This window comes from Panicum virgatum, chromosome 9N (assembly GCF_016808335.1).
Source record: "Panicum virgatum strain AP13 chromosome 9N, P.virgatum_v5, whole genome shotgun sequence".
NCBI lineage: Eukaryota > Viridiplantae > Streptophyta > Magnoliopsida > Poales > Poaceae > Panicum > Panicum virgatum.
This window is the reverse complement of record NC_053153.1, coordinates 65,737,682-65,764,293: the sequence shown is the minus strand read 5'-3', so window position 1 is coordinate 65,764,293 and position 26,612 is coordinate 65,737,682. Positions and strand designations below refer to the sequence as shown.

General features: G+C 45.7%; 4 protein-coding genes and 1 long non-coding RNA gene across 8 annotated transcripts; 2 read left to right on the top strand and 3 right to left on the bottom strand.

Moving 5' to 3' along the window:
• The first annotated feature begins 1,685 nt into the window (after positions 1 to 1,685).
• LOC120688334 (probable arabinosyltransferase ARAD1) lies at positions 1,686 to 4,030 on the top strand. The gene is made up of 2 exons (XM_039970614.1): positions 1,686 to 2,670; positions 3,116 to 4,030. Exons 1-2 carry the CDS (start codon positions 1,852 to 1,854, stop codon positions 3,677 to 3,679), a joined length of 1,383 nt encoding a protein of 460 aa, XP_039826548.1. The 5' UTR covers positions 1,686 to 1,851; the 3' UTR covers positions 3,680 to 4,030.
• Positions 4,031 to 4,854: 824 nt separating this feature from the next.
• On the bottom strand, positions 4,855 to 8,243 carry LOC120688335 (RGS1-HXK1-interacting protein 1). Of its 2 annotated transcripts, XM_039970615.1 has the most exons (9): positions 8,035 to 8,229; positions 7,559 to 7,625; positions 7,388 to 7,477; positions 6,679 to 6,750; positions 6,020 to 6,072; positions 5,661 to 5,797; positions 5,513 to 5,577; positions 5,303 to 5,361; positions 4,855 to 5,220 (listed from the first exon to the last, which is right to left on the bottom strand). In XM_039970615.1, exons 1-9 carry the CDS (start codon positions 8,116 to 8,118, stop codon positions 5,131 to 5,133), a joined length of 717 nt encoding a protein of 238 aa, XP_039826549.1. In that variant the 5' UTR covers positions 8,119 to 8,229; the 3' UTR covers positions 4,855 to 5,130. The 2 variants fall into 2 exon arrangements, with proteins under 2 accessions (XP_039826549.1, XP_039826550.1); XM_039970616.1 differs by lacking the exon at positions 6,679 to 6,750 and having other exon boundaries at positions 8,035 to 8,243.
• A 1,115-nt stretch (positions 8,244 to 9,358) lies between these two features.
• On the top strand, positions 9,359 to 11,334 carry LOC120688333 (E3 ubiquitin-protein ligase SIRP1-like). 2 transcript variants are annotated; one of them, XM_039970613.1, is made up of 2 exons: positions 9,359 to 9,967; positions 10,073 to 11,334. In XM_039970613.1, exon 2 carries the CDS (start codon positions 10,122 to 10,124, stop codon positions 11,097 to 11,099), a length of 978 nt encoding a protein of 325 aa, XP_039826547.1. In that variant the 5' UTR covers positions 9,359 to 9,967; positions 10,073 to 10,121; the 3' UTR covers positions 11,100 to 11,334. The 2 variants fall into 2 exon arrangements, with proteins under 2 accessions (XP_039826547.1, XP_039826546.1); XM_039970612.1 differs by having other exon boundaries at positions 9,367 to 9,967; positions 10,067 to 11,334.
• Positions 11,335 to 12,113: 779 nt separating this feature from the next.
• On the bottom strand, positions 12,114 to 15,688 carry LOC120692491 (pyruvate kinase, cytosolic isozyme-like). Its single transcript, XM_039975803.1, has 3 exons — positions 15,434 to 15,688; positions 13,242 to 13,703; positions 12,114 to 13,158 (listed from the first exon to the last, which is right to left on the bottom strand). Exons 1-3 carry the CDS (start codon positions 15,686 to 15,688, stop codon positions 12,343 to 12,345), a joined length of 1,533 nt encoding a protein of 510 aa, XP_039831737.1. The 3' UTR covers positions 12,114 to 12,342.
• A 1,422-nt stretch (positions 15,689 to 17,110) lies between these two features.
• On the bottom strand, positions 17,111 to 22,972 carry LOC120692006. Of its 2 annotated transcripts, XR_005682442.1 has the most exons (4): positions 22,746 to 22,972; positions 19,426 to 21,438; positions 18,613 to 18,728; positions 17,111 to 17,567 (listed from the first exon to the last, which is right to left on the bottom strand). It is a non-coding gene; the product is annotated as an uncharacterized LOC120692006 (long non-coding RNA). The 2 variants fall into 2 exon arrangements; XR_005682441.1 differs by having other exon boundaries at positions 19,426 to 22,947.
• Positions 22,973 to 26,612: the final 3,640 nt, after the last annotated feature.

Here is a 26,612-nt window from a genome sequence, read left to right as displayed (position 1 = left end):
TTAGAATCTTTTTAGTTTCCCTTTTCCATGGATAAGTATTTCTTCTAGATATGAATGTAGAATGGTCGAGTTTGTACGTGAATTGAAAAGACAGAGTAGCTTCGACGAGATGTATCTACTATCTATGCAAATTCAGTTCTGCAAAATACTAATTCTTTGTCTTGCATGTGCCTATAACTGCCAACCTGCTTCTGTCCTTAAATCTTAGTCAGCACAAGTTGTATCATTTGCGATTGGCTGGTGGGGGATCTTGCTTTTCAACGAAAATCTGGCAATACTGCTGATTTTGGCGTGGCAACCTGAAAACTTAGACAAGAACTAGCGTGAGTGATGGCCTGCAGTGTAGCTGTCAGGATTTGATCTCCATTTGATCGTACCTTTGATCATAGATGGCGCAACAATTCTTCAAGTTTGTACATATTCAGCATGATCTGATTTAAATCGCCCCACTAAAAATCATAAGCAATTCAATTTAAATCAAAAAAATTATGAAATATGCATAATTTGTTTTCTAAAAATGTAACCTATGTATTGACATGATATTTTATAATATTTGGTTTCTTAGAGTTATGTCTATTATTTTTGAATAACTAAGATTCAAATAGAGTAATAATAGATAGGTTACATTTTTAGAAAAAAATAGTATTCATTTTATATTTTTCTAATTTAGAATGAATTAGTTTTATTTTTTTAGCAAACCCACCTTGAAAACCACGATCAAATTTGTCCGGTTTCGATAGTTGGATGGTTTATGTTATCCGGTTTTGTAATTGAAGGTTGGAAAATGAACTTCTGCGATAATTTGAGTATGTAATTGGGATTTTCTCCTAAAAAAGATAGGGTGGTGGCACAATTGATACATGGTTGTGCCGCGCTATGCTTGTACACAATAGAGATGAAGTGAAGAACTACCTTGAAATTCTCCACGAGATGTATTATTTTCTTATACGTAAAATATGCCGAATGATGTATCCAAATATCAAGAGAAATTTATATCATGATTCCATCATCTTAAGATGTGATATCTTCTAGAGGGGGGGTACGTATGTGATAACTAGCTATTGTATCCCAAGACTACCACAGAGGTACAAGACTAGAATCTCTTTCAAAAAGTTCTTGTTTCTTTCGGTTACACAGCAGAGAGAAATATTTTCACACATGTAAGAGAACGTGCGATAAATTTGCTAAATCAAAAAGTGTATTTCCACAAGCTTAACATATAAAATGACCATTATTATTTTTCTACATACATTTAAGCATGGAAGTTGTTTATATTTTGAATGCGTGAAAACAATATTTGAGCCTTTTCATGACACCTAAAGAAGCAATACCAATTTTTTTTAAAAAAACACAGTCACCTTTTTAATTTTGGTTGAACAAATTTTCATCTAAGCACCGCACGAAATTGGAATTTTAGCCCTAAAAATTAAATTTTTTTCTCTCCAACTAAGTTGAAATTTGCTTACATGGCACGGCGGCGCAGGCCGTGAGCGCTTGCGAGCTGGGATGCCGTGGATTTGGATAGCGCCCGGCTGGTCCGTAGTCACGAGCACCCACCGACCGCGCGTGCCATCCCACTCCCACCGCCCGCACCGCACCCACCCACCCCAGCAGCGGCAGTTCCCGGCCCAACCCAAACCAACCGCTTGTCATTTTCCTGGTTGAACAAGTTCACTTCAACCCCAGATCCGACCGCCTCGATCGGGACGGGAGCCCCTCAGGCCTCACCCACCGAGACCAGCCCAGGCGGCCGCAGCCACCGCGCCGCGACGGCCCGCGCATTCCCTCAGATCCCCAGATCCCTCCCGGCCATGGCCGCCGCGCCCCGCCCGCGCCACCACTGCTAGCGCCATGGCCGCCGCCGGCGCCGCGCCCTGCCGGAGCCCGCTCGCCTGGCTCTTCGCGCTCGCCGCCGCGCTCTTCTTCGCGTCCTGGTACCTCCTCCTCGACTCCGCCGCCGCCGCCCGCGCCTACCAGGGCCTCCGCCTCGGCGCCGGCGGGCGGCTCCCGGGCCTCGGGACGAAATGCGACCCGGCCCGGGCGCTGCTGCGGGTGTACATGTACGACCTGCCCCCCGAGTTCCACTTCGGCCTGCTCGACTGGAAGCCCCCCGGCTTCGGCGGCGGCGTGTGGCCCGACGTCAGGGGCGCCGTGCCGGAGTACCCGGGGGGCCTCAACCTGCAGCACAGCATCGAGTACTGGCTCACGCTCGATCTCCTCGCCTCCGAGCAGGGCGCGCCCACGCCCTGCGCCGCCGTGCGGGTGCGCCGGCACGCCGACGCCGACGTCGTCTTCGTGCCCTTCTTCGCCTCCCTCAGCTTCAACCGGCACTCCCGGGTCGTGCCGCCCGCGCGGGACAGCGAGGACCGCGCGCTGCAGCGGAGGCTCCTCGAGTTCCTCGCCGCGCGCCCCGAGTGGCGGAGGACCGGCGGCCGGGACCACGTCGTGCTCGCGCACCACCCCAACGGGATGCTCGACGCGCGCTACAGGCTCTGGCCCTGCGTCTTCGTGCTCTGCGACTTCGGGAGGTACCCGCCCAGCGTCGCCAACCTCGACAAGGACGTCATCGCGCCCTACCGGCACGTCGTCGACAACTTCGCCAATGACACCGCCGGGTACGACGATCGCCCGACGCTGCTCTACTTCCAAGGCGCCATCTACAGGAAGGATGTGAGTACCTTGCGACTTACTCATCATGAAATTGAATCTTTGTTGGATTAGTCGCTTCTAATTTAATAATCTCACCATGCCTCTTTTGCTTAAACGACATTGTTGCCCATGTGTTCTTTCCCCAAAAGAATTGAGAATATTTGCCATGTGACATGGACACTCCTTTTCATTCCGCAGCACCTAGGAATGGCTGGCATGGCCCTTCCCCTCCGTGTGCCACTATCCTCAAGTTGCACTAGTTCTGGGCAGTAAAGATGCCACTGTTAGAAATTGATTGTTGCTTTACGAATTGGAATCAACATAGCAATTTATTAATCTGCAAAGATGCCACTATTTGTTGGCCCAAGACGTGAGGTTCTTGCAATAGATGAACTGAGGAAAATATATAACAATTCACATAAACATTGTGCTATTCTGCTTACATTTTCACTGAACAATGTTGCAGGGTGGATCCATCAGGCAGGAGCTGTATTACCTTCTGAAAGACGAGAAAGATGTGCATTTCTCATTTGGAAGCGTGGCTGGTAACGGGATTGAGCAGGCAACGCAGGGGATGCGGGCTTCCAAGTTCTGCCTCAACATTGCAGGCGACACGCCATCCTCCAATCGCCTTTTCGACTCAATAGTCAGCCACTGTGTTCCGGTCATCATCAGTGACGAGATTGAGCTCCCGTTCGAGGACGTCCTCGTCTACTCCAAGTTCAGCATCATAGTCCGTGGTGCGGACGCGGTCAAGAAGGGATTCCTAATGAACCTGATCAGGGGGATCAGCCGAGAAGAGTGGACGCTCATGTGGAACTGGTTGAAGGAAGTAGAAAAGCACTTTGAGTACCAGTATCCATCTCAGACCGATGATGCTGTCCAGATGATCTGGAAGACCATCGCTCGAAAGGTGCCTTCAATCCGACTGAAGGTCAACAGATTGCGAAGGTTTTCTCGGTTTGAAACTAACAGGACAAATGAGAGTCCACCTCATTCTTCTTCTTGGCTACAGAATCAGGCTCCTTGATTTTGAACTAGAAAACTCAAGCTCGCCGGGTTTTCGATCCCGTGGAAAAAGACTGACCTGAACCGCTGGATGGGGACAGATGTTACTACCGAAGTGCCGAGATTTGACGGATTGAAGTTGATAGACGTTAGAATCACAGGGTTTACATATCCCATGGCATATCATTTTTGTTCCAATCTATTCTTTTACTAATGATTCAGTCATTCAGCTGAAGTGCCCTCGGCTGCAGATTAGGGCCAATAAATTTTGTATGACAAGATGTATATTCTAGGAGGTAGAGATTTGTTGATATATGAGGCACTAAATTGCAAGCTAATGAAACTCGGAACTGCAGACTACTTAAACTCTTAACTTTAAGAGCTCTACTGAATCAAAGTGAATCCCGCTGATGCGGGCTGCCTGCTCCATGCACCGTGCCGAGACAGACAAGGACGCACTAGTACAAGACTACCGTCGAAAAAGAGAATCAGTGAACAACACATTTCTCATGAACATAACCGATCACCAAATTCACCGGAATTTGGGGATTAATCGCGCACGGTGCTGCCGTTTGTGCTGGCTTGAAAAAGCATGATTGCTAATCAGTTACAGTTCTTGGGCACTTTCGGTTCACGTCCACTAAAGTCCATAGGTCTAACAGCGCAACATAGCATTCATAGAACAAAGAATTTTTGCACCTTGCTGAATTCTATCACCACTATCTGCAGAAGACAAAGTTTGTGGCGCCAATGCGCCATGCCGACATGGATCGTGACAAGCATTGCAATCTGCCACTGCTCCTCTGCTCTGCTCTGCATGGCAAGTGTGGCCGTGCCGAATTTGTATCTTTCTTTGCCAGTCTATTCAGGCCCAAAAGGCCGAAACTGCGTTTATACTGGTCCTTTCAGCGTGACGCAGCCAGCTTGTTCGGAAATGCCCACGGCACGGTTTTTTCAGAAATGGAGGATCGGTAGCCGATAAATTTCATGTAAATTTATTTTGAACCTGAATTTGTGACCCTGTTGAAAGAAAGAGCGAGCTAAGAACGGCGTCACACTTACTTTTAAGCAGGACATGCATAAAACATACTCCTATCATCTATCACCTCTATTGCAACTGCACCTTATTGTAGATAGTATTTCCCAATCGGGACGGCAAGAATTGTTTGCAGAAAACCAAAACCACTGCACACAAGATGGAAGATAGTTTTCCTTGCAATTGCATATAAATGGGGAGTATCCAAAGCTTTCCCACAAGGTCACAAAAAAGAAATGCTCAACAGTACACTGACAGTAACATTTCATGGTTCTGATGGGTGATCTTGTCTGTCCTAGCATTTAAAATGCTGACAAGAAAAAAAAGGTTAGAATCTTGGAGACGGAACTTGTCCGATCAACAAACACACCTCTCACGGTGGATTCACAGTTTATTGTATGAAACGACCTTAGGGGGAAGTGTATAGACGGTGCAGTTCAGACACGGACACCATATTCAGATATTTTGTTGATTCTTTCCTGCAAGGCACATCTCCGGTTCTTCAAACCCGAGGCCATGGAAGCCACCTGAATGATAAAAAGAAGCGAAGTATTTAATCAGCATTTCATGCAACGTCGAAAATATTCTTTGTACTAATTGTGTACTCGCCTCCGCTCGCAGCTCAAGAGATTGCCTGGTTGGAATGGTTCTTAGTCTATCCATCAGACCTACAGCCAGAAAGTAATAGCTATGCAGTTATAATAAGATGTAAAATGAACAATCAGAAGGTTGAGCATAGCCGATTCTGGGTAGATCAAGTTCCAAATTAAGTTGCAAAATAACTAAAACAATAAAAAAAACTTGAAAGATGATTAATACCTGCAGCTGTGGATTCTGCCTTGTATATGGAACCTATGAGAGATTGGATCTGCTTCCCGGTAGATCTGGAGATGTACGAGCATAAAGTTATAATATGTTGGTGACAGACTATTATTCAATGAAACACAAATAGAGACATGTAAAACACCTCAAATCAGTTTGTCCACGCCGCAGATCACTTTCACCAATGACTACTTTGTCAAGAGTATATTTCGATTCTTTCTTCAATTTCTCAATAGATTTTTTGTACTCCATCATACTTTCCTCAGCATCATTCAGTAAATCCTGGCAACATTTTGGTAGAAAAATCAGATGCACTCATATATCCATTCCATGAAAGAATAGCAAATTTGTCTCCCTTGCTTCTTGTAATTATGATCTGATTGGACCAAGAAAAGTTGCATTGATGTCTATAAATAACTTTGGAATTGTAAATCGATCTACTGAATGCTACATACGTGAACAAAAGTTTCAAAATTAATATAATTGCATTTATAAGGATTATACCTTCTCAGTCTTGAAACGGCCAAAGGTATTGCGGTATAAAAATCTCCGAGGACCTGATGTCAAAATATCAGTATGAAGATTTGAGAGCCAACAAAAAAAGTACCCACATCATTGCCAAATTGATGGCACCTTTGTGTAATTATTAGAGGAACTACTCACTTGGAAATCCTATTCATGCAGACATGTAGCGTTACAAGAATTGATTTTTAATAAATACAGTGCCTGTTAGAAATTGCTGTTCATAAGCGTGTTTTGGTTGGTACTTTGGTCAAATGCTCATGATTGTGATGGCCGATGTGTGGTCTTACAATCTGCCTGAAGTATCCTACTGTTCATGGCATAATTGCATAATCAGAGCTGTTGAAATTAAAGACGCGTCATTAAATTCAGTTTACTACTTATACTTCATATAAAGAAGCTGACATTCAACTCCCTGAGATGCATGCTTGTTTCAAGAGTGTTGCATGCTAAGATCGCTCCCCATCTATTTGATCTTTTAAAGTTAAAGATGCGACAATGGAAGTGGATAGGCGTGCATAATGGATGTAGTAGTAGTTGCCATTAGTTCGCTATCAACATCACCATTAGTCATTGTCTTGTTCAATATCAATTTAGGATTAGTAACTATTCTAGGAATAAGCAAAGGGGCTTTAGCCTGCCTGGTAGCACGTCCGGATGGGATCCTCCAAGTCGGGAGTTCGACTCCCGTTTTGCACAAAAAAATCCCTCATCTGTTCCCATATCCAAAGCATGGTCAAGTGTCCGGCCTATCTCATAGGGCGACGGGCCACTATGTATGGATGGGGATAGTCGGATAAAGGTTCGGGGGTTTTCTCGACCTGTGTGAGAAGGTCTTCTTCTTAATACAATACCATGGGGGCGGTCTTCCTCCCCGCAGGTCGAGTTTTTTTTATTCTAGGAATATGGAAATTTTTCGTAAATATTATCTGCTGAATCTTGTGGTAATTGGTATTGATTGTCTCCTACTCTCTTCTCAGCTATTTTTTTTCTCTTCCTCTCTTTATGTTAGAGATTGGCATAGACATGGTATTGTAGTAGTGCCCGGACACCCATGGTCCATGGAGGACCAGGGTGCCAAACTAAGATGCCAAAACAGACACCTTGTCCTTGTTGTCTCGTTTCAGGATTTGACAGACTATGTTATTCCCATTCAATAAATGACAGTATCAATCCCAATTGTTCCATTCAACTTCCTACTTAGAACACGATATAGAATTGTGGTTTTTCCCACATGAGACGTTTAGAAAAAACTATAATTCGTGAACCATAGCTTCTCCTGACCATTTCCCGCACAGGCACATAACAAACAAATAGAAATAAAGTTCCAAACAAAAACCAGAAGTATACCTCTGAACAGAATGAATCCTGCAACAGTGGCACATCCAATAGCCTCCACCTGATGCTCTTTCACAAGGACCAGAGCATCCGCGATAGTTTCTAGAATGAAAATAAGACCAAATTGCAATTTCAGAACGACATTAAGGGACTAATGCATCCTAGGATATATCTAACTCTCACCTTTAGTGCTCTCCACGACCGCATCCTCATAAACTTTGTATTGTGACCACAGCCCTGGTGCAAAACTCTACATATGCAACAGGAAAAATGTGACAACAAAAGAATAAAAGCGTGGATCTAAGGACGAATACAATTTTCTTCCTCGTTAATCCAACAAAACGTAAGATGAATACTTGTGGAACTTCTCAGATTATACAGATAAAGGACCCATCAATGGATAGGTTCTATGATTTTCGCACCGTGGATGGAATGGGATTAACTTAGTAAAAAGCTATAGAATGCCCAAAACGTAACAGAAGTTCTAACGTGTATGAAGCAAATCCGTAATGCTAAAGATAGATCAGTTCAACCAAATTAAACGATACCTAATTGTGCATCTGAGATGAAGAAGGGTGACCATGAACACGAGTCCATCAAGGATTTGCAACCAAGATTGGAACTTTTCCTGAAGGGGGGTAATCAGGAGGGAGCCAGACCTGGAGCTTGCGGAGAGGCCACGGGGATGTGGAGGCGACTTCGTCGCCTTGTGCCGGTGTGCGGCCGGGATCCGGCGAATCCATCGACTGGGGCTGCCGCTCGTTCTACGGCGACCGAGACGGGTTAGGAGCGCTAGCGGACCTCTCCTCTCTCTCTCTCTCTCTCTCTCTACCCTCTCCTCCCTCTGAGTCTCCCTCTCTCGCTATCCTTCCTTCCTCCGCCGTAGCCTGTTCTGGGCCCGTTACTAATTTATTCGGCCCATGGATAAATCCATTGCCCGCCGTTGCATTTAGATGGGCCAAATAAGATTTGCTAGGTGGCCCATGGACTACCATTCGGCTAGTTTCATCTGTAGGAATTCCGTCGATTTATTTTGTACTACAAAAATAACGCAGACAGACGTAATGCGGAGAATTTTCAGCAAAAAAAATGAGAGGGGATATTTTAGGGGAATCGAGAGGTAATTTTTTTGAAGGATGAACATTAAAATCTCCAAAATAAACGAACTCTACGATCATCTAAATATATTCATAAATATTCTTTGTTGAGAAATTGGTGTTCTTGTCCTCTAGTTTGCATTGCAATTGTGATTATACCCTAGTTGTCCTTGACTTTGTGATTTTGCTCTTGCTATTCACAAATCAATGTGATTTTAGCCCTATCAATACGATTTTGCCCGCGTTGATTTGTGAATAGTAAAAGTAAAATTGCATAGTTAAGAAAAATGAGGGTAAAAATTACAATCACACTGTAAAAGAAGGGGTAAGAACATAAATACCCCTTCTTTTTTAATCTATCAAATTTAAACGCTTTCTCACTTTTCATGTTGTCAACTAGAAATATTGTTTTGAAAAAGTGATTTTAGGAGAACTTTTGCTTCGCACAACGTGTAACAAGCATGTCATCATGAATATGTAAAGCCTGGGATCATTTCTATTTGTTATCTCTTCTGTAACGAGAAACTACGAAAGTAGGAAGAAGGAATAGCGAATGTGAGGATGCACTACCAGTTGCATGAAAACAGCCAAAAATGCCAATGGTCATCATAAGAAAAGCAATTTTTAAAGTACACTACCAGTTGCAATAAAAGATACTAACCAGTTGAGCTACACGCAATTGGCAGCCGATAGCGACATAAAAATCAATTCGCTTGTAATTATCATTAAATTTTTTTGGTTAACCAAGCAATTATAATACCGTAGGTTTTTCTCTAGCAGCATCTCGATTCATGGTGTCATTGTCGCAGCAAAAATGGTTGCCAATTTAGCCCGTTCAACTAATCAAACAAAAATGGATGGATATCCATCACCTGTCGCAGCAACTCTCCAGTTTAGCTGAAGCTGATCAGATCAGCCCTGTCTGTCGACAAACATCATAGAGTGAGAGTCTGTCTCGGATTCGCCAAAGAGAATTTGTACAGATCACTGTCCTCACACCACACCATGCCCATCCCGCTACCCGTCCCATTCTTCGGTTTGGCCGTATTGCGTCGCACGGCTTGACCTGGATCCTTGCGGCCCGTCGCCCACGACAGCAACGGAGAGGAGAGCTCCATAGAAAAATCCAAGGCTTGAGAGTCTCCGCAGATCGAGCTCTCCGTTGGTTGGCCAGGCGGCGGCGCGGTTGATGCGAAACAAGAAACGGCCAATGATCCCAAGGCGCGCCCTTGAGTTTTACTAATACCCGGGTTGCGTCGCGTGCGGGCGTCATCCTCTTGCTAGGTCGTCGCCGCTCCGGGACCGGAACTCTGGATAAACCCGGTTTCCTTGCTGTTCTGGATCCTTCTTCTCGCTTGTTTTTACGCGGGTTGCTTGCTCTGGTAGTCCGGTTCCTGCCCTGACCGAGGAAGCAGATTCAGGCTTGGTGATCGCGTAGAAGAAGAAGAAGAAGAAGCACTGAAGAAGAAGCAGAGGCTCCGCGATCTCTTGGCTGGTAAAGTTCTATCCATGGATCTGGGTTAGATCACTTGTTCAGTTCGGCAACTAGAATATTGCTCTGATTTCATCAAGCTCTGATCGAATTCTGATCTAGGTGTAGTTCTTGATCAAGAAGGCGGAGGAACAGAGCGCAGGCAAGGGAGGACGACATGGACGAGGAATACGGCGCAGCAGCTTCCAGGTACTTCTGCCACATGTGCTCGCTGATCATACGGCCCGAGCTGGGCATCGATGAGGTCAAATGCCCCCACTGCCACACCGGCTTCGTGGAGGAGGTGGCCGTGGACTCGCGAGGCGGCGACGGCGCGGCGATTCCAGGCCGTGCTGCCGGCGAGCCGAGCGTGAACGCCCCGGACGCCGCGTTGGAGCGCGAGGTCTCGCTCTGGGCGCCCGTGCTCATGGACTTCCTCGCCGCCTCGTCCGGCCGCCAGGGCCACGGCCTCGACGCCACCGCCGGCGGAGGGGACCTCGCGGCTTTCGCGCGAAGGCAGTCCCGCAACATCGCCCTCCTGCAGCTCCTCAACGCGCTCCACGAAGGCGACGCAGCCGACGCGGGGCGCGAGCGGGTCGTGCTCGTCAGCCCCGCGGACGCGCGCGCCATGCTCATGGGACAAGAGCTAGGGGACGGCGCCGGCGCCGGCGCCGCTCTGGGCCGCGGCGGGCTGACTCTCGGGAACCTGTTCCTCGGCCCCGGGCTGGACCTGCTGCTGGAGTACCTGGCCGAGACCGACCCGAGCCGGCAGGGCACGCCGCCGGCCAGGAAGGAGGCCATCGCCGCGCTGCCGACGGTCCGGGTGCGCGAGGCCTTCACCTGCCCCGTGTGCCTCGACGAGGTGGCGGCCGGCGGCGAGGCGCGGGAGATGCCCTGCAAGCACCGGTTCCACGACCCGTGCATCGTGCCGTGGCTGGAGATGCACAGCTCCTGCCCCGTGTGCAGGCACCAGCTGCCCGCGGGGGAGCCGGCTGAGCCGGCCGGCAGCGGCCGGCGCGCTGGCGACGAGGCCAGTGGCAACGCGCGCGGCGGCGACGCGGGAAGGGGCGGCAGGAGGCATTGGTTCTCGTGGCCTTTTGGCGGGCTGTTCTCGCAAAGATCAAACGGGAGCTCATCGTCGTCGTCGTCGTCTTGATGCAATGAACAGAATAAAGAAGAAAATATTGTAGAAGTTCGTTTTTGATTGCTACGTGATGATTGGGTTAATATTGGCCATTGTAAAGCTGCATTTGTCCCTAGGTTTATTTGAACTAGTTTTGCTTCGTTCAGGCGGATAGAGATTATTGGGGAATGAATCTATCAACGCTGCCAGAGCATCTAAAACTGAATTTCTGCTCGAATTGCCCATCAAAAAAATTTCTGCTCGAATATTGCTTCATGGTGTTGTCCATCTGCCTCACTGTAGGTGCAACCACATTCTGTCAGTAAATTGTGCCATTTGGTTTTAGTGTCACAAATTCATGCGATATTTCCATGTCGTTAGGTACCATGGCCCTGTCAGAACTTACGAGCAACAATCTCTTAACGCGTTCGATCATATCAAAAGTTTTCTGTCTGTTAGTGTCGTGTTATTCTACGACCATCTCTTGACGCGTTTGATCATAAATTCATTCATAATCCTAAGTTTTCTGTTTTTTTAAAAAAAAAATTGTTCAGAGACGTTACGATCGTGTTCAGGAAAGGCATATGCCTGATTGAAAGTTCCATGTCCTCATACTCATTTATGGTCAACACGGTGTGTGACCTGGCGAAATGTAGACCGGGACAAGCTCAAGAATACCATGTCCGGTGGTTGATCCGGTGCGTATATTCTTTTTCTGATTTGTTCTCGTATGATTTGGAAGCTTCAGTAGCTACATACTGGAGTTGTACGTCTCCATCATTCAATCAACTACTTGGCCTCCTCTATTCTTAGATGGCATGAAAGTGTCCATGGAAATCCTCCACCCCCTTATCATTCTTTTGCAAAAACGGCAGTAATTACACAGTTGCTAAACCTGTTCAAGAAAGCCCAATTGTCAGATCGGAGATCGAACTGCATAATTGCTCACGGAACAGAAACTGCGGCAATGAAACAACAGGACCAACAGAGATCGTGGCAGACACTGCCCACTGCGTAACAACATATTAAGAACCACCGGATAGATAGAAAAACTTAAAATGACCAGATCAACAGGACACATAACACATTAGCATATAAGTAATGTATTATTGAGTTTTTGAACGCATGCAATGCTCAGCAAACGCGAAGACACCATCCTAAAGACAACCTTCGAAGCTCAAGACAAGTGGCGAGCCAACAAAATGATTCTAGCAAAGGGTCCAATCACAGCCTAACAAAATTTGCCCTCTCGAATACCAACCCCACATCATGGACACTAATTGACTGTCAAGATCTTGATGACAGATGATGCGCCAATACGATGCAACGCAACAACTGAATCTCCAGAGTTGCATATCTTGAGCTTCTTCGCATGATCTATGGCAAAGTTGATGGCTTCCTCAGTTGCCTCAGTATCAGAAGCCTTTGAGGTAGCAGCACTCAGCATCGGGATCAGGCCCCTAACAATCATGCTGTGCCTGGCCGGGCGTTCATCGCTGCAAGTCCAGTTGAAATTATCATCTGTCTTCATTTCTGGGACCACGGCGGATATCACTGGCATGGCTGGCCTGTACTTTGCCACAAGCCTCGCGGTTGTGCCTCCCCTGGTGAGGACCAAAATGAGTGATGCCTTCGAGATGTTGGCAGTTCGAACGGCTGATGACGCCAAACTCTCCAGTGGACTCATAGGGATTGGGGCGGCATTACTAATTAACTTGAAAATGGCTCCATAGTCTGTATGTGACTCTGCTTGTAAGCAAATTCTAGACATTGTCTGCACTGCTAGCTCTGGATACGCCCCAGCTGCAGTCTCACCACTAAGCATCACACAATCAGTGCCATCCAGGACAGCATTGGCAACATCCGTTGCTTCTGCTCGTGTAGGGCGAGGAGATTTGATCATAGACTCCAGCATCTGGGTTGCAGTAACAACAGGCTTTCCTTGCACATTGCATTTGAAGATCATCACCTTCTGTGCATAGAATATCTTCTCAATAGGTATCTCCATTCCCAAATCCCCTCTGGCAACCATGAAAGCATCAGAGTTGGCAAGAATCTCATCAAAATTGGCAACACCTTCTTGATTCTCAACCTGAACAGAGATATCAATTGCATAAGAAAACAAACAGCAAAAGGCAAACAACAGATGCAAATTCATCGGAGAGGTGAGCACACCTTGGACATTAGTAGGATTGACTTGGCATGCTCACCAAGCACACTCCGGACCAACTGAAGATCTGATCCTTTGCGTACGAAGGACAAGGCAATCATGTCTATTTTATTTGGCACACCCCACTTCAAGATATCCTCTTTGTCTTTTTCTGTCAATGTTGGAAGATCCACAATGACCCCAGGAAGGTTGACGTTTTTTCTCTCCCCAAGGAGAGCAGAGTTTTCACAACGGCAACGAACCAAGCCTTGTGCAGGATCACATGAAAGCACAGTGAGTGTAATGGTGCCATCAGCGCAAAGTATAGTGCTCCCAGGCTTCAGGTCTACAGCAATCTTTTGGTAGCTCATAGAAATCATGTTCTCATCACCCTTTATGGAATAATCAATGGTGATCGTAATCTCTTTGCCCTGCGTCAACTTAACAGGCTTGCCATCTTTCAAAAAGCCCGTGCGAATCTCTGGTCCCTGTACAAACAAGGAAAACCATAAGGTTCAACACAAAAACAACACAGTAGATGCATTCTTCAAGTTTGGATTGCATTCCACAAGATATTCATATTGTCTCTCAGATATATGCATGGATTCTTGCACAAATCTGTGACGAGCAGCATGCTGCAGATATTAATCCATTGAAAACTACACAAATAATGGATCACCTCTAACAATCATAAAAAAATAATGTATTTTGCATCGGTCCTGGAAATCAATTAAAACAAAAGGGTATGTACATGGATGACATGCATGTAGTGTATTTATACCATATATAAAATATGCACTACATTTACCAAGCACTAAAAATTCCAGGACAAGATTTTTGCAATAACATTTTGTATCCTCAAAACCAACATGGGTATCAGTAAAGGTAGGCAGACAGACACGGCATCTAACAGTTTAGGACTAAATGCGACCAAATGTAACATTACAAATATAAGATGCCTTTAGAAACATAGATCTTAATAAGATCGACTAAACCACAACAGATAATGCATATTAGATATCTAGTTGACTTTGTGGCTCAGGCTGGCACTGGCAGACAGGGAAGTCATCTACTATGTAATTATTAGAGAATATAATATTACTGAAATAAACAGGAAAACAGAGAATAATGTAGGTAGCGATGGTTACAAATACTAGCACATCTCAACATGATTAATATATACTGTCAATCCACTCCATGTACTGCCTGTACTAAGCGAAGAAAAGCAACTACATTAACAAGGCCCATAAGTGAACTGAAAAAAACCCTTTGTAGATCAGAAGAGCCAGTTTTCAAACCTCATGCAATTACGAGTAATCAATTTTGTTGAAAGCTGTTACCTATGGGTGCAAGAATGTAACATATATATAAGCAAAGTATGAATTTGTTACGAAAGAATCAAAGGTCACAACACAAAGCTACCACGCAAGAGACGTGATCAAGAAGTTAAATTGACATAGCCAATGACTTCGACAGCAATCTACAACGATTCAGATTCAGTAGACCAGACAAATACAATAGAACCCACATGCCAACTGGTGGACGTTGCAGGTACTCAAGAGCTATCAACTAATAAAATAACAAAATGTAGCATCAGGTCCCAAATTCACATGCCGCCTGCTATGGTTTCCTCGGTAAGGCGCAGAGACAATGACAACATAAATGAGGCTTTGGCATCCGTCATGTGAATTCCAACAAGCCACACCACAAATGCCAACCATATACACATATGTAATTCCCTAACAAGGGTCCACCTTGACTTACATAAAAAATTAGATTTAAACAACTAACAACAAATTTTAATGTTTATTCTATGTCCATTGAAACCATATCCCGGACATGGCCAACGTTACTGCCCATATGCCAATAATTAAAATCTTTGTCTCCAGCAGCCCCAATAAACGTGCTAATGCCAGTCTAGCAGAGGCCACAATCTTGCCTTTGTCTCAACCAATCCTGACAATGCATAATAAGTCAAATAATAAAAAAACACATGACATCAGTCAGAAGCTAACTTCCAAAATCCTACTTTCGGTTGGATGGGCATTACGACAAATGGAAAAGGTTTCGCCGTTCATCTCTACTCGTTCACGCATGAGACAACATAATCGCAACAGAATGGAACAACACACAGATCGGATCAAGCGCATATATCGGTGGACGATATAAGCGACGGCGCGCAAGGGCGTGGAGGGAGTGGGCGCGAGAGGCTAGTTACCTTGGTGTCGAGCATGACGGCGCAGAGGAGTCCGGTGAGGTCCATGGCCTTGCGGAGGTTGTCGAGGGTCTCCTGGTGGTACTCGTGGGAGCCGTGGGAGAAGTTGAAGCGCGCGACGCACATGCCGGCGCGCAGCAGGCGCGCGCACATCTCGACGGAGCGCGAGGCCGGGCCGAGGGTGCAGACGATCTTGGTCTTGGGCCGGCGCCGCCATATCTCCTCCGGCCCCGCGGCGACGCACTCCACGTCCGCCATTGCAGCGCGGGAGGTTGCGGGAGCCGCCTAGGGTTGGGCGATCGAGCGGACCCGTGCGCGGTCGATCAGGCGGCGCGGCGAGGGGCGGAGGAGTAGAGGCGAGGCGGATGGGTCGGGATGGGGGAGCGAATATATGAAGGGTGGCCCGGGTGCGCCGTACTCGTCGTGGGCTCTCTCTCTCTCCCGCAGTTCGGCTAGGTTACAACTAGACTAACCCGCGGGTATATATGGTAATTACTACTGATCGCCAAGGTGCTTGCTAAATGGAGTGCTTGGGCGGCCACTAGTTCACTACGGGTGATTTGCGAATGGCGATGATGTTGGGGTTCCTGGTGGAAAGGAGCGATGCGTGCGCGAGAGGCGTAGCGTAGCGCCTCACCCGAGGGGGTCCAGTCAACAGAAGCTGTCACGGCCAGGGTTCACATTCCCGACCGGTCCGGCCAAACCTGACGAGTCCGGTTCCGGTATACCGGTTCAGTTTGGCCGGTTACCGGTCGGAATCAGTCAAATTCAAATTTGAATTCAAACTTCGCCGTTCAACCGGTTCGTACCGGTATACCGGCCGGTTTGACTGGTAACCGGTCAAATTTATTTTTTTTTGTTTAAATTCAAATGCCCGCAAAGTATACTAAATAAATATTTGTATAACATATTTAGGTCTAAATGAACCCTCCAACCCTCTTTCGTACTACTTTTACATTGTATTTGTATAATTTTGTATGCACATTTTTTTGTTTAATTTCAAATCCACACAAACTATACTAAATGAACGAATTTTTGAGAAAATTTGACACTATTAGATTTGTCGCACCTTGAAGTATTTTTAGAAATTTTTTGAGAATTTTTCATTTTTTTTGAATTTAAATTTAAATTTTGAATTTGAGCCGATTTGGTTCCGGACCAAACCGGAACCGGGCCGACCGGTTACAACCGGTCAAACCGGACAGTGAACCCTACTCACGGCCCGGGGCCTGCTGCGGTGAAAAGACGTGCAGCGCTGCAGCGGGCGGCGAGCCAGGCAGCCGCTGCCTCCGTCGTCGCTCGCTCCCAAAAATCAGCGGAAAGAAAGCCTTTTGCAGCGGCCGCGGGCCACGCAACACGGGCCGAGGCGGCGGGCCGGTTCCCACTTGTTCAGATAGGCCGGGCCGCAGGGGAGCTGCCATGCCGGCTGGGCTCCGGCTCCGCTAGCCTTTTCCTAGCAGCCCAGCGCTCAAATCTGCCCGTCCAGTCAACTCACCCATACAATGTCAACTCACCCATGAACATCACATGATCGAAATCTTCTCTTCTTTTCCTCGAGACGAGCCAAAGGGATGATCGAAACTTCTGGCACTGAAAGTCTGGAGCACCCACATCTTTTCCTGACGAGGACAGAAACGAATATCTCCAACTCCAAAGGGTTGTTGTAACAGATGCTATCAATAGTCTTGGAAGAAAACACGATCATTAGCTCGTTATTACTCCAAGAGAGACACACTTAACACAATTGGCATCAATTTCAAGTCAGCCCCTTCTCCCAGCATCCAACCAAGAGTGACTGGTTGGGTTTATAACTTTATATAGCAAGCAACGAGCACTCAGCAACCGAGCAAAGCACTCACAGTAGTACCAAACTACCAAGTACCAACAATATACCCGCGCCACGGTTCACACGTGCTCATCCTGACGGCGCCCTGCTCTGCTCTCGCGCGGAGCACAACCAGGCCACGGAACACAAGAATCAAGCAGGCGAGGTCGACACAAGCAGGCGATATATTCCTTCTCATCTCTGGCCCCGGAAGAAGAAGAAAAGCGCGGGATTCCCAGCCTCCAGCTTTGTCAACATCGCTTTTCGTTATTCCCTTCCCTGCCGCGGGATTGCGTGCCCGCGCCCGCCTGCCTGCGAAAACGATAACTGTCAAGAGAGCTTACAGAGAAAGCGGGGGCATACGATTCCGAGCACTTAGCAAGCAACAACTGAATGCAATCCCCGCACAAAGATAAAAAGCCCCAAAGTTCTCCCCCTCCCCCTCGCTCCCTCCCTTTCTCTGGATTCAGCACCCCAAAGATAAAGCTACGGCTAGAAAGAGCTAATTCCATGTTCTAATGCGGCAGCGGCCTGGGTTTTATGCTCCTGATGACCGGCCATCATTCAACACAACCCCCCGGCCAATGCTCGTGGAATCATGCGTGGAGCGGGATCAGCTTGGAGAATGGAGAGACGGAAATGCACCAGCATGCCTCACTCGAACAGGAATGGGGGCACAGGTATCATGTCAGCAGGATGGATTTTTTTTATCCTAATGGATGGAACAAAGGGAAACTGGTGACCTATAAGTGCAGGGATTCCCTGAAACAACTTCGGAGAGGACAGGCCGCTCCACGAAATGGCAACAAGAAACCTCGCAAAATAGTAAGATACAAAAGAACATTGCTACTGGCTTGGACCACTTGTACCAGTTGCTTTTGAAAGATTATTCCTATCAGGTTTTTTATTTTTGCAAAGCCTGAGAGGATCTGAATGCAATCATTTGTATTTGATTTACCACAGCAAGATTTTATTTCTGAGGTACAAGGTGGCACATCTTGCATTTGCGACTTACGATAAACAGAACAAATGGAATCAAGCAAAAATTAACTGGACTATTCCCTTAAATGGAAAACCTGGGCTACAGAGAAATCAACAGGAAGGGGTGCTTACGGGCTGAAAATTATAGCACCTCCCAAGTTATAGACAAAAATACTCTATATAAGACAATGGTAAGCGCCACCTCTTTTGCTGTTCCAGATGACTGGACTTCATGTCAGTTAGAGGTATCGAACAATGAACCTGAGACAGTCCTTTGAAGTATGGAAGACGAATAAACAAGAATAACCATATCGGTTTGGATAGGGCGCGCTTACAAAGCAAAAGCAACAAAGAGCAGTGAAATAAAGGAACTAACCGTCATTTTGCCCTACTTTCTGCGTCTTATGTAGAACAGGTAGCAACCAAACTCAGAGGACTCCTCCATACAGATGCACAGCCCCATTAGATTCGCCTATCCACTTTTCCTTTTCCCTGATAGCCGAACAAGTACAAAACTTACATGAGGAGACAAAAGGGAACCATATGCTATTCCAATATTCCATGCTTTGCTTTTGTGCAGTCCCAAGGAAGGCATCACTAATGGAATGAGTTCCTTTCACTTTATTTATATGCAAAGCTTTATTGAATTCTTCTTCTGGATGCATCTGGTCAAAAAGAAATTTGCTCTCGTATGAATGATAAGAAATTATTCTCTAATCGACTATATACCATGCTTGTATTAGTTGTATACACTGAACGCGTAAATTGGCCACAGCATCTGTGGTTGCGAAACATACAGAATCCTAATCGATGCCGACTATGCACAGATGTTTCACTTTGATTTCATAATATGAGTGCAGTGGAGAGCGGAATTAATTCTTAACATGTAAGATATAAGATATAGTACAGGACTATAGCAGCCCTACAAGCTCAAAGACAGCATTATAAACTACATCTCAAAAGTTCTTCCTGAGAACAAGGTTCCATATTTATCTGCGAGAAGAATAAACTTCACAAATATATGTATGCCTGTAACCCCCTCCCTCCCTTTGTGCCAGTTAAAGCAAATAAGCAATATCAACCATATTTGTTAGTGTTGGAATCAGAATGCAAATGTGTTCACAGAATTGACAAATAAAAAGATTGATGCGCATAGGGTCCACAGGTACCTTAAGGAGTATCTCTATACCTCTTTTCAGTTGCTGCAAAGATTGGGTCAGGCTTGAGTGTTTTTTCCAACTATTCGAAATTCGCTCCTCACTTGCCTTCCTTATAAAACCAGTCTCTGCATAACATCCTGGCATGAGTAGTCCTAGTTTGTTAGAGCAGACTCCCAAAGAATATAACTCCATCGTGCGATAAAAACCCCTCAGTTCACCAAAAACAAAGGGTCATAAACTGCAAGAGTCGGTTCCAATCAGGATTCTGGAGTCTGCAACGAGATATCAGTACAAAACAGAATTGAAGAGGTATGAGATGTGTCATATGTGTGCTATTCGGTTTGCTCACGAAATCTCTTCCTGTAGGCCCTAACCTTAAGGCTGCAATATCTTCATTGCAGATGTATCATCATCAACAACAGCTCCAGAGCCACAGCCATTTCCTGTCTTCTAGGCAGACATTCCCTCCAGAAAGGCACTTGCTTCTGCAAGGAGGGACTATTCCAGCAGAGCCAGGGCTTGTGCTTTCGACTGATGCTAAGCCTAGGTTAAAATGGACACCTGAACTACATGAGCGCTTTGTGGATGCGGTAAATCAACTTGGTGGACCTGATAGTAAGTACATGCTTAAACCCTCTACCTATCATACAAGTTAACACAAGGAAGATTGCCATCTAAGTTCTATAATAATATGCAGAAGCTACACCAAAGACGATCATGAGACTCATGGGTGTCCCTGGACTAACACTATATCACCTTAAGAGTCATCTTCAGGTAGACATGGAATTCCTAGTATAGTGTATTCCCTTGTACATGCCTTGTGACAAGAAACTAAGTTGATTTGTCTCTTACTAGAAATACAGACTAAGCAAAAATATTCACACTCAAGCTAATGGTATAAATGCAAAAAATGGTAAGTATAACATTCTCAGATTACCTAGCAGTTATCAGCCTCCTGTTAAGCTTAACATTGAACGTCCTTTCTTCTCTTCAGTGGTTGGCTGCACCATGGCAATGGAGAAGCCACCTGAAGGAAATGGATCACCAGCTAGCCACCTAAACCTTGGCACCCAGACAAACAAGTAAGACATGAATAAATGTTTGCTTCAGCATGTAGGCAGAAGATAACATGGCTTTGCATTTTATCAGATCTGTGCACATAGGTGAAGCCCTTCAGATGCAAATTGAAGTACAGCGCCGACTGCATGAGCAACTAGAGGTACAGTCATACAGAAGCAGAGGAAAATAAATCACATCACCAGCTAAATTACAACCTCTGCATTCCTTGCAAATATATAACACATTTTGTTAGCTGATGCATAAGTAGGAGATATATAGAGTAGAACACTAGAGTAGGTTGTGTGGCAGAAGCAGAACAGTTAGCAAAATGGATCCAACGCCAGATTTACTGCAATTAGTGCTCTAGTATGTAATTAAAATTGGAGCTATTGGAAAATAGTTATGGAAAACCAAATTTTATTCTTTCCATGTATCCAGAACCAGATTTTAAGTACATACTAGCTCCCCGAAACCGGGTTTTAAGTACATACTAGCACCCAAATAAGAAAAAGATACATAGCTAAGTCACCTTTTAGTAAACTTCAGGGACACTCAAGTCATTTATAATTGCATATGTCAATAAAACTACGTCACGATCATCATTCCATTGTGTGCCACCTTAATTCTTTTAGACCAGAATTAATTTCATCTATTTTCTATATTTCTAAAACATCTAAGGGAAAAATGTATGAGATCTTTGCATAAATATAGCTCCAGAGCATCCACAAAATTTGTCCTGCACATGATGAATTAGCTCCTTTATCTTGTCATGGTTGTCTAGGGTTTAAGGAGATATAGTATTGTTGTGCATTTGAATGGACTCAGTTTAAACAAGAACATGAAAAATGGTGATGCTTAAGAAAAGTTAAGAAAAACTAACCAATTATGAATTATTCTTTCCATGTATCAAGCCATCGGAAAATTGGAGCCCATCTCCATTGTGCTGCTTGTACATAACTTGTTGTGGAAAATGATGCATAGGTCTGGTAGGAATTCATCATTAAGTTCAAGTACTGATAATGTGACACCTTACACATAACGATGTTTTTCAACAGGTACAAAGACATTTGCAACTCCGCATTGAAGCACAAGGGAAGTACCTACAATCTGTGCTAGAAAAGGCACAGGATACACTTGCAAAGCAGAATGCAGGGTCAGTTGGCCTAGACACTGCGAAGATGCAACTGTCAGAATTGGTCTCAAAGGTATCAACAGAATGCTTCCAGCATGCATTTACAGGCTTTGAGGTGATGGAAGGTTCACAAATGGCACAAGGGCACACCATGCAACTTGGTGACGGGTCAGTTGACAGCTGCTTAACTGCTTGTGATGGCTCACAAAAAGATCAAGATATCTTATCAATCAGCCTTTCTGCCCACAGAGGAAAGGAGATAGGAGGCATGGGCTTTGATATACAAGCAAAAGAAAGAGGAAGTGAGGATTTGTTTCTTGACAAGCTAAGCAGGACACCTCCAAGTCACCAAGAGAGGCGTGAGAGAGACAGTTTTATTATGGCAGCAAAGTTGGACCTGAATATCAATGACACAAATGATGGGCCTCAGAACTGCAAGAATTTTGACTTGAATGGGTTCAATTGGACCTAGGAAGAGTTAGCAAAAGACCTTGAGGATTGTATTTGACTTGCTTCATCAAGAGTGAGGAGCATATAAGCTTTGGCTCTCTCTGCCAAGCTAGTAGCAAGGGGCGGAAGTGAAATGGAATGAGTTCTTCTTCCAAAGATCAGCAGCATTGGTGTATCCTCCATGGCAGGAGGTAGGTCACACTCGGACCAACCGTGCTCTCGGCCATCTTTACTCAGTGAAATAAGTGATAAGTTAACAATGAGTAGGACATGTAGGTTAGTAGTGTATGGGAGAATTCGGTTCTCTCCTCATATTCCTTATTGTGATTCTGTACCAGCATAGAAATACAACGATTTTTGTTGCAAAACCGTATCACTCATTAGCATTGGTGCACTGGATCTACAAGAATTACCATACTTCGCCTTCCCCTTGCTGTTGCATAGAGCAAAGAATTCAGATCCCGTAACACAGCACCTACCACATCTTCCTGCTGGGACCATGCATAGTGGGTTTCAGGAGGTTTACGAAGTGGCAAATCGGATAGGTCAGCCCCGAATGCACAAATCCAGTAGGTGATCGGGGCTATCGACAAAACGGCAACCCCAATTAAAAGGAAGCAAAGAATCCAGCAGCCGCAGCCCGCAGGGCCAAATAACTCGTACCTAACCTCCAGATCGATCGGTCTTGCGGACGAGGAAGGACCTTACCCTGCTGAAAATCGCCGCCTCATCCCCTCAGTGAAGCTCACCGCCAATCTGGCCGACTTGGAGAAGGGGAGCAAGCATCGGGGATTCCGCTCCATTTGACCCGTAAGGTCCTTTCGGGAGATGCTTTTGCCAACTCTTGGCAATTTTGTCAAATCTGATTTGAAAGGTTGCTAATTTGCAACGGAATAATGATCTGATTTTTCTTTGGTGAGGGAATAATGATCTGATAGTGATAGGGTTCAGTTTCTTGGGCTGGGCTGCTGGAAGTTTCTGCGCGTGCGGGTACAAGGCGCTGGCGGCCCATGTAGCCGAAAATTGGAGCACCGCAGCCCATCAAACTATCTATCTATGCTATGCCTACCCGGCCAGAGAAAGCCGATGCGGCCGTGTCACGCAAAGTCAGACACTGAAGGATTCGGGCTGCCTAATTCTGCACTCTCGCTTGTCCTTCACAAGATAACCTGACGCTTCTTTTTTTTTTCTTCCCAAGCACTACCTGCATAGAGTAATCCTACATGCTTGACTAAAGACTAGGGCTCGCATCGTGATTAAGTCCGTACGTCAGCGCTGCTCTTATCTCAGTTCCGTCGCCCTGCCACTTTTCTATCAGCATCTCTTTTTTATCCACTGCTTTCTGAATGCTGAAGTCGTAAAGTTGCCTTTATGATTCATCAACACTATTGTAAAGTGTAGGGATGAAAGTGGTAATCTAAACTGTTAGAACAAATTTAATATTTTAAAATAGATATGTATAAAATTGGATGGTGATCATTTCTTATATTATCAAGCACATTATTACAAATAAGAATAAAATTTTACATAAATTATTTTATGCATTATTTGCTCCCTACAACAAAAAAAAAGTGAAAAAAATACCGAATTTATTTCCGAATCCATACCGAATTTTATATCTATCATTTGAGAAAATATAGGATGAATTTGAGGTTTACCTTTTATGAATCTTTACAAGCTCAATACTCAAAACAAGAATACAAATTTGTATACAAGATTCTATATCCTATTTATTCGCAATCAAAGAAAAACGACCAAAAAACTGATTACCGAATAATTACTGTTTCCGACCATTTTCAACCCTAGTAAAGTGGTACTGGACTAGCATTAGTTTGCGTAGAGTATAGACTATAGACTCACTTTATCCTAGAACATAGCTATGTTTTCAGATTTTTTTCAAGTCAAATCTTTTTCCTTTTTAGTTTAAAAGTTTGTACTAATTTTTTAAAATTCGTATTAGTTTTTTCAAAGTAGAACATGACATGCAGTACCGTGCGTATCGCCGCTGGATGTGCAAATTACGTGTTGGACGGGTACTCTACTCACACAGTCCGCTGCGCCCCACGTCTAATTTAGGCAGGGGCGGCGGAGAACTTGCTGCAGCTAGCTGTCGATCGAACTAGTGCGTGAACGACGAGCGTTTACTGAATGGTCTTGGATCGGTCCCAAGTCTCAACGCATGCAGCAGATCATCAGTGACTATATAGTCTTAAATAATTTGATTCGCAGCGCCCCAGCACAGATGCATGGATGGTGCCTTTTGTCTGGAGCGACGCCAAACTTTGTTTGGTGAGACGGTGGAAGGAATGGACGACGACGGAACGCGACGCGCCGATCGCTCGCGCGACCGGGACGTGCCAGCAGAACAGGACACCCGCCGACATCTTCCCAGCTTGCTCCTGTCACGAACGAACAAGCCGTCGCGTCGCTGGCCGACGTCCACAGTGTAGGAATACGGGTAGCAAAAACAAAAAATTTCTACTACATAAACCAGGATTACTGTAGTTATAGATCACGAGATTATCACTAAACGCGCGGTTGCGGAACTTCTGTAGCGCGTCGGTGTAGTGCAGATGGAAGCCGGCAGTGCAGTTGCGTGAACCTCCTCACGTGCGGCTCGTCCTTGTGCAGCAGATGCGGCACCTCCAAGGTATCCATACGTACGGGAAGAAGCGGCACGATTCGGACCGCTAGGTCCGCGAAGGCGACCTCGGCTTGGCGCACAGGAGGGGTGGCACTATTCACCCGCGGCTACTGTAGCACTGCACTGTAGTGTCGAAAGTACTGTTCACAGTGCTGTAGCGCGGTCAGGGTTAGGGTGTTTAGTTGCCCCTCTGTTTATATAGCCCCTTAGGTGGGCTGTTTTGGGCCCCACCTTGGGTGCCTCCTTTTGGGTCTAAATGGTCTATTAGTGCACCTAAACCCAGTCTAATTCGGATCTCATCTTTATCAGACTTCTTTCTCTTAAGTGTGTGACCCTATGGGCTCACATGCGAATAGACATGGCCCGAGTACTCTTACTCGGCCCAATAGTAGACAGTGGCCTCTAGCAAGACATGTCAACTCCCATACGCACACAAAGATCATATCAGACGAGCCGTCACAATATCATATACATGCTGTTCCCTTTGCCTCACGATATTTGGTCTAGCTTAAAGCCGACCACTCTTTCTCGATCATGTGATTCGGAAACCTTGGTTAACTCTTAATCCTAGCATGACCATGCATTTCTTGATCCGAATCACTCGAGGGACCCAGAGATATCTCTCTCTTATAGAGAGGGGCAAATCCCATCTTGACCGACTATGTCTCACAGCATGCTTTTTGATAGACCTGAAAGCCACATTTTATAACTACCCTGTTACGGTGCAGCGTTTGATGGCTCCTAGGTAAGTCGGTTCACATCTTGAGTACATACGACGATCTCATGTCTTAGGACACAGCGTACATATTGTGTAATGAGAAGTCATCATCTCGTGTTGAGTCAGTTCAGTCTCATGTCTCACATGAGCCCACATTATTAGTTTGACATCCCCATGTCCATGACTTGTGAAACGTAGTCAATCAACTAATACATGTGCTAGTCTAATATTCATGTGTGTCCTCACATGAACTCCGCCTAGGAACATTTTAGAATATGCATACAAGTATAGAGTTTCACAAATACTTCACATAATCATTAATCAATACAAGTTGCCATCCATGAATATTCAAGGAACACTTTATTAACAATGAATATAAGAAAATATAATTACCTCTAGGCCATATTTCCAACACACGGATCGATCAGACTACTAGCCCGGAAAACAATTCTTTAGCTAGCTCCTGATCAAGCACACAGCACCTACTCGATCGCAGACGGATCGGAGACTGCAAGCTACAGGATCCAAGGCTCCAAGTAAACCGTGTGCGAGCTTGCGCAGGGGCGCCCCGGCCCCAAAAAAACCGTGCAAGAATGGGCGCTTTTCGGGGGAAGATGACGAGGGAGCGACGCGCTTTTCTCCCGGATAGGCTACATGGGGCGGTGGGGGGCAGGTGCCGCCTGCCGGCGTCGGGGCCGGCCGGCTGCAGGCGCGCTTGACACGTCCGTGCCAGGCCGGTACAGCTCGCTAGCGGCGGCGCCGAGCCCGCCCCAGGCAGGAACCTCTCTCTGCACGAGCGATAGATCGATCATGATTCTCTTCTTGCTTTTCTTTGCAACACAAGAAGAGAGAGCGAGCAATGTTCAATGCACCCTTTGCTGTTACATGGCGCCATACATGTCTGATCTGGTGTTATGTTGCGATGGACTGGGTGGGATGTGCCGAGAGAATTCATTTATTTTCTTTTGGCCATGCGCGACGACGAATGAAGAATCGGCCGCCGTGCGCAGCGGCACGATGTTGTATTTGTCTTGTCTCCTGCCATGCATGTGGGCTCTTGTGCAATGGGGCATGTGCTTGGCGCCGCATTTCGACACCTAGAAGCCGAGCGACTTTACAGGATCGGGAGATGCTAAAATAATGGTACGGTGGTGGAAACAACATATATATAGGAGTAATAAGCTTCGTGGAAACCCCTGCATCATCATATATA

Excerpts from the sequence above, each read along its gene's own strand:
- LOC120688334 (XM_039970614.1), top strand. The coding sequence starts at position 1,852 with ATGGCCGCCGCCGGCGCCGCGCCCTGCCGGAGCCCGCTCGCCTGGCTC. Across the intron at positions 2,671-3,115 it reads GCGCCATCTACAGGAAGGAT|GGTGGATCCATCAGGCAGGA; the intron begins GTGAGTACCTTG and ends ACAATGTTGCAG.
- LOC120692491 (XM_039975803.1), bottom strand. The coding sequence starts at position 15,688 with ATGGCGGACGTGGAGTGCGTCGCCGCGGGGCCGGAGGAGATATGGCGG. Across the intron at positions 13,704-15,433 it reads CCGTCATGCTCGACACCAAG|GGACCAGAGATTCGCACGGG; the intron begins GTAACTAGCCTC and ends TTGTTTGTACAG. Across the intron at positions 13,159-13,241 it reads CAATCCTACTAATGTCCAAG|GTTGAGAATCAAGAAGGTGT; the intron begins GTGTGCTCACCT and ends ATCTCTGTTCAG.
- LOC120688333 (XM_039970613.1), top strand. The coding sequence starts at position 10,122 with ATGGACGAGGAATACGGCGCAGCAGCTTCCAGGTACTTCTGCCACATG.
- LOC120688335 (XM_039970615.1), bottom strand. The coding sequence starts at position 8,118 with ATGGATTCGCCGGATCCCGGCCGCACACCGGCACAAGGCGACGAAGTC. Across the intron at positions 6,751-7,387 it reads AGGATTCATTCTGTTCAGAG|ATGAGGGATTTTTTTGTGCA; the intron begins GTATACTTCTGG and ends ATATGGGAACAG. Across the intron at positions 5,798-6,019 it reads GCCGTTTCAAGACTGAGAAG|GATTTACTGAATGATGCTGA; the intron begins GTATAATCCTTA and ends AAATGTTGCCAG.